General features: G+C 45.1%; 1 protein-coding gene across 1 annotated transcript; it reads left to right on the forward strand.

Moving 5' to 3' along the window:
- The first annotated feature begins 547 nt into the window (after positions 1–547).
- On the forward strand, positions 548–2,184 carry LOC141094634 (histone H3-like). The gene is made up of 2 exons (XM_073580475.1): positions 548–599; positions 1,850–2,184. The coding sequence occupies exons 1-2, from the start codon at positions 548–550 to the stop codon at positions 2,182–2,184; spliced, it is 387 nt and encodes a 128-aa protein (XP_073436576.1).
- Positions 2,185–3,191: the final 1,007 nt, after the last annotated feature.

Genomic DNA, 3,191 nt, shown 5'->3' on the forward strand with positions numbered 1-3,191 from the left:
CGCAGCAGTTTTTGCTGCGGTGTACAGTAGCATGATTCCCTATGGGAATCAAAAACCGCAGTGCAGACGGTGCGGAATTTTCCGCGCGGATTATCTGCGGTTTTCAATCCGCAGAAAGAATTGACATGTCAATTCTTTCTGCGGATTCCCCTGCGGTTTGCCATGTCCTCCATTGAGGAGATGAAAAACCACAGGGCAAAACCGCAGAGCAATCCGCAGGTAAAACCGCAGGTATTTTGACCTGCGGTTTCACCTGCGGATTTTACAAAATCCGCGCGGATGAATCCGCACCTTTTCCGCAGCGTGTGCACACAGCCTAAAAGAAATCAAGAACAAAAAATGTGGTAGTCAGTAATGGTTACTTTTTTAAACCAAGGATAGGTGAAAAATTATGGAGTCACTCAATTCTGAGGGAAACAATTATGGAATCACCCTGTAAATTTTCATTCCCAAAACTAACATCTGCATCAAATTAGATCTGCTTGTTAGTCTGCATCTAAAAAGGAGTGAGCATACCTTGGAGAGCTGTTGCACCAAGTGGACTGACATGAATAATGGCTCCACCATGAGAGATGTCCCCAACCTCTACACTATGCCAGGTGAAGGAATGAAGAGACCATGTTGCCCTGCACAGTAACAGGACCTCTCCTCCCCCACACTGAAAACAGTATTCTCAAAAATAATATCCTTTAATTAACCCCTACAGTAATAATATCCCACATTCTGGATCCCATATTTTATTCCATTCTGGACTTCCCATTCTGCCTCATATCTCTCCATACTTCCCCATGTCTCTCCATATTAACCCTATAATCATCCAGTGATAGTATAATGTACCTCATAGTCATATATAGCAGTATAATACACCCCCAGAGTAGTATAATGTATCCCATAGTCATATATAGTATAATGAACACTCATAGTAGTGTAATGCACCCCAGTCATATACTCTATAGTATAATGCATCCCCATACCAGTATAATGCACCCCATACCAGTATAATGCACTCCCATGCCAGTATAATGCACTGCCATAGTGGTATAATGCACCCCCATAATGCTATAATGCAGCCCCATGGTGGTATAATGCACCCCCATGGTGGTATAATGCACCACCATACTGGCATAATGCAGCCCCATAGTGATATAATGCACCCGCATAGTGGTATAATGTATCCCCATAGCAGTATAATGCAGCCACATGGCGGTATAGTGCACCTGCATGGCGGTATAATGTGCCCCCATGGTGTTTTAATGCGTCCCATAGTCATATTTAGTATAATACACCCCCATAGTAGTATAATGTACCCCATAGTATAATGCACCCCCTTGTCATATATAGTATAATGCTCCCCCATAGTATAGTGCACCCCTTTGTGACATTAAACAAAATGCACCCCCATAGTGGTATAATGCACCCCCTTAGTAGTATAACACAGCCCCATAGCAGTATAATGCAGCCCCATAGTCATATATAGCATAATGCACCCTCATAGTATAATGCACCCCCTTGTCATATATAGTTTAATGCACCCCCATAGTATAATGAACCTCCATAGTACAATGCAGCCCTTGTCATATATAGTATAATGCACCCCTATAGTATAATGCAACCCCTTGTCATATATAGTATAATGCAACCCCATATTGGTATATTACTAGAGATGAGCGACTTTGCCTCCGGGAGGGTCGAGTCGGGTTTCGGACCACCCGACTTTACCAAAAGTCGAGTCGAACGAAATCGGCCGACTATCGGCAAAAGTCGGAGTTCCAACTGAAACCCCACCCTAATGCAAGTCAATTGGGAATAAAAGTTGGCAGTGAGTGGAGGACAGTAAACACACCTACAGTGCCCATTCACTCCACCTTCACTGGCGGAGTGAAGAAGCCGCATCGTTATCGCCCAGGAACCGTTGCTCTCCGTGAGATCCGCCGCTACCAGAAATCCACGGAGCTGCTGATCCGTAAGCTTCCCTTCCAGCGCTTGGTGAGGGAGATAGCCCAGGACTTCAAGACCGATCTGCGCTTCCAGAGCTCAGCGGTGATGGCCCTGCAGGAGGCCAGCGAGGCTTATCTGGTGGGACTGTTCGAGGACACCAACCTGTGCGCCATCCACGCCAAGAGGGTAACAATCCTGCCCAAAGACATCCAGTTGGCCCGCAGGATCTGTGGGGAGAGAGCTTAGATCTTCCCGGGCTCCAACCACAACACAGTTGCAGTACCAACCGCCATATGAACAGCTTCTATCCACTCTCTGTTCAACAATTAAATCGTCATGTGTAGACTATATACTGTATCTGTCTTGTTAGATGTTACTTGTTGTATCTGTTGTTATATATTATGTTGCCTCTTTGCCACAAAGAATTCCTTGTATATATGTAATATGTACTTGGCGATAATAATACATTTGATTTGATTTGATTTGATTTCAATGGCAATGACAACAATTCTTATTACTTAAGCTTGTCAACCTTAATTTACTTTATGATAATAGTAACGCATTGAAAACTAAGGGTTATTTGGCTAAAGTTGTGGGGGGTACAGCCCATTTAGGGAGGTGGAAAAACTGGCATATGTTGAGGTGTAGGCTGGACGTTCAAATGCTGCAAATGGAGGAATTGGAGAAGTCGGAGGAAGAGGAGGACAAAGTGAGCCATTTTCCTGGCAACCTATGTGCCATCAGGGGAAGGTGATACAAAATCCTTTGAAACCCAGGCATGGTTCATTTTAATGAAGGTGAGATCACCTACATTTTGGGTCGACAGCCGGGTCCTTCTTTCTGTCAGGATTGATCCAGCAGCACTGAAGACTCTTTCTGATAGCACACTACCAGCAGGGCAAGCGAGCTCCTGTAAGGCATATTGAGCCAATTCAGGCCAGGTGTCCAGTTTATAGGCCCAGTAGTCAAAGAGGAATGAACTGTGAGGGAGAACATCGATAGGGGAGGAGAGGTAATTTTGAACCATAGTTGACAACTGCTGTCTCCTGTCTGTTGATTCAGTATTACCAGTCGCGTGAGCGGTACTCGAGAAATCAGTCCATAACATGGTCATGAAACCCCTGTCTCCAACGCCACTTTGGCTGTGTGCACCATGAATGCCTCTTCCATGTTGCCCAGTACGGCTCGTGGTAGAACCTGCACCGCTGCTGTGTGCTGGGAATGCCTCTAACAAACGGTTTACCAGAGTTGCT

This window comes from Dendrobates tinctorius, unplaced genomic scaffold (assembly GCF_039654945.1).
Source record: "Dendrobates tinctorius isolate UK_male_01 unplaced genomic scaffold, ASM3965494v1 ptg000064l, whole genome shotgun sequence".
In the NCBI taxonomy this organism is placed as follows: Eukaryota; Metazoa; Chordata; class Amphibia; order Anura; family Dendrobatidae; genus Dendrobates; species Dendrobates tinctorius.

What these genes read in the sequence shown, in the direction of transcription:
- LOC141094634 (XM_073580475.1), top strand. Translation starts at nt 548, where the DNA reads ATGAATAATGGCTCCACCATGAGAGATGTCCCCAACCTCTACACTATG. An exon ending in CAACCTCTACACTATGCCAG is followed by an intron (nt 600 to 1,849) that starts GTGAAGGAATGA and finishes ACACACCTACAG; the next exon opens with TGCCCATTCACTCCACCTTC.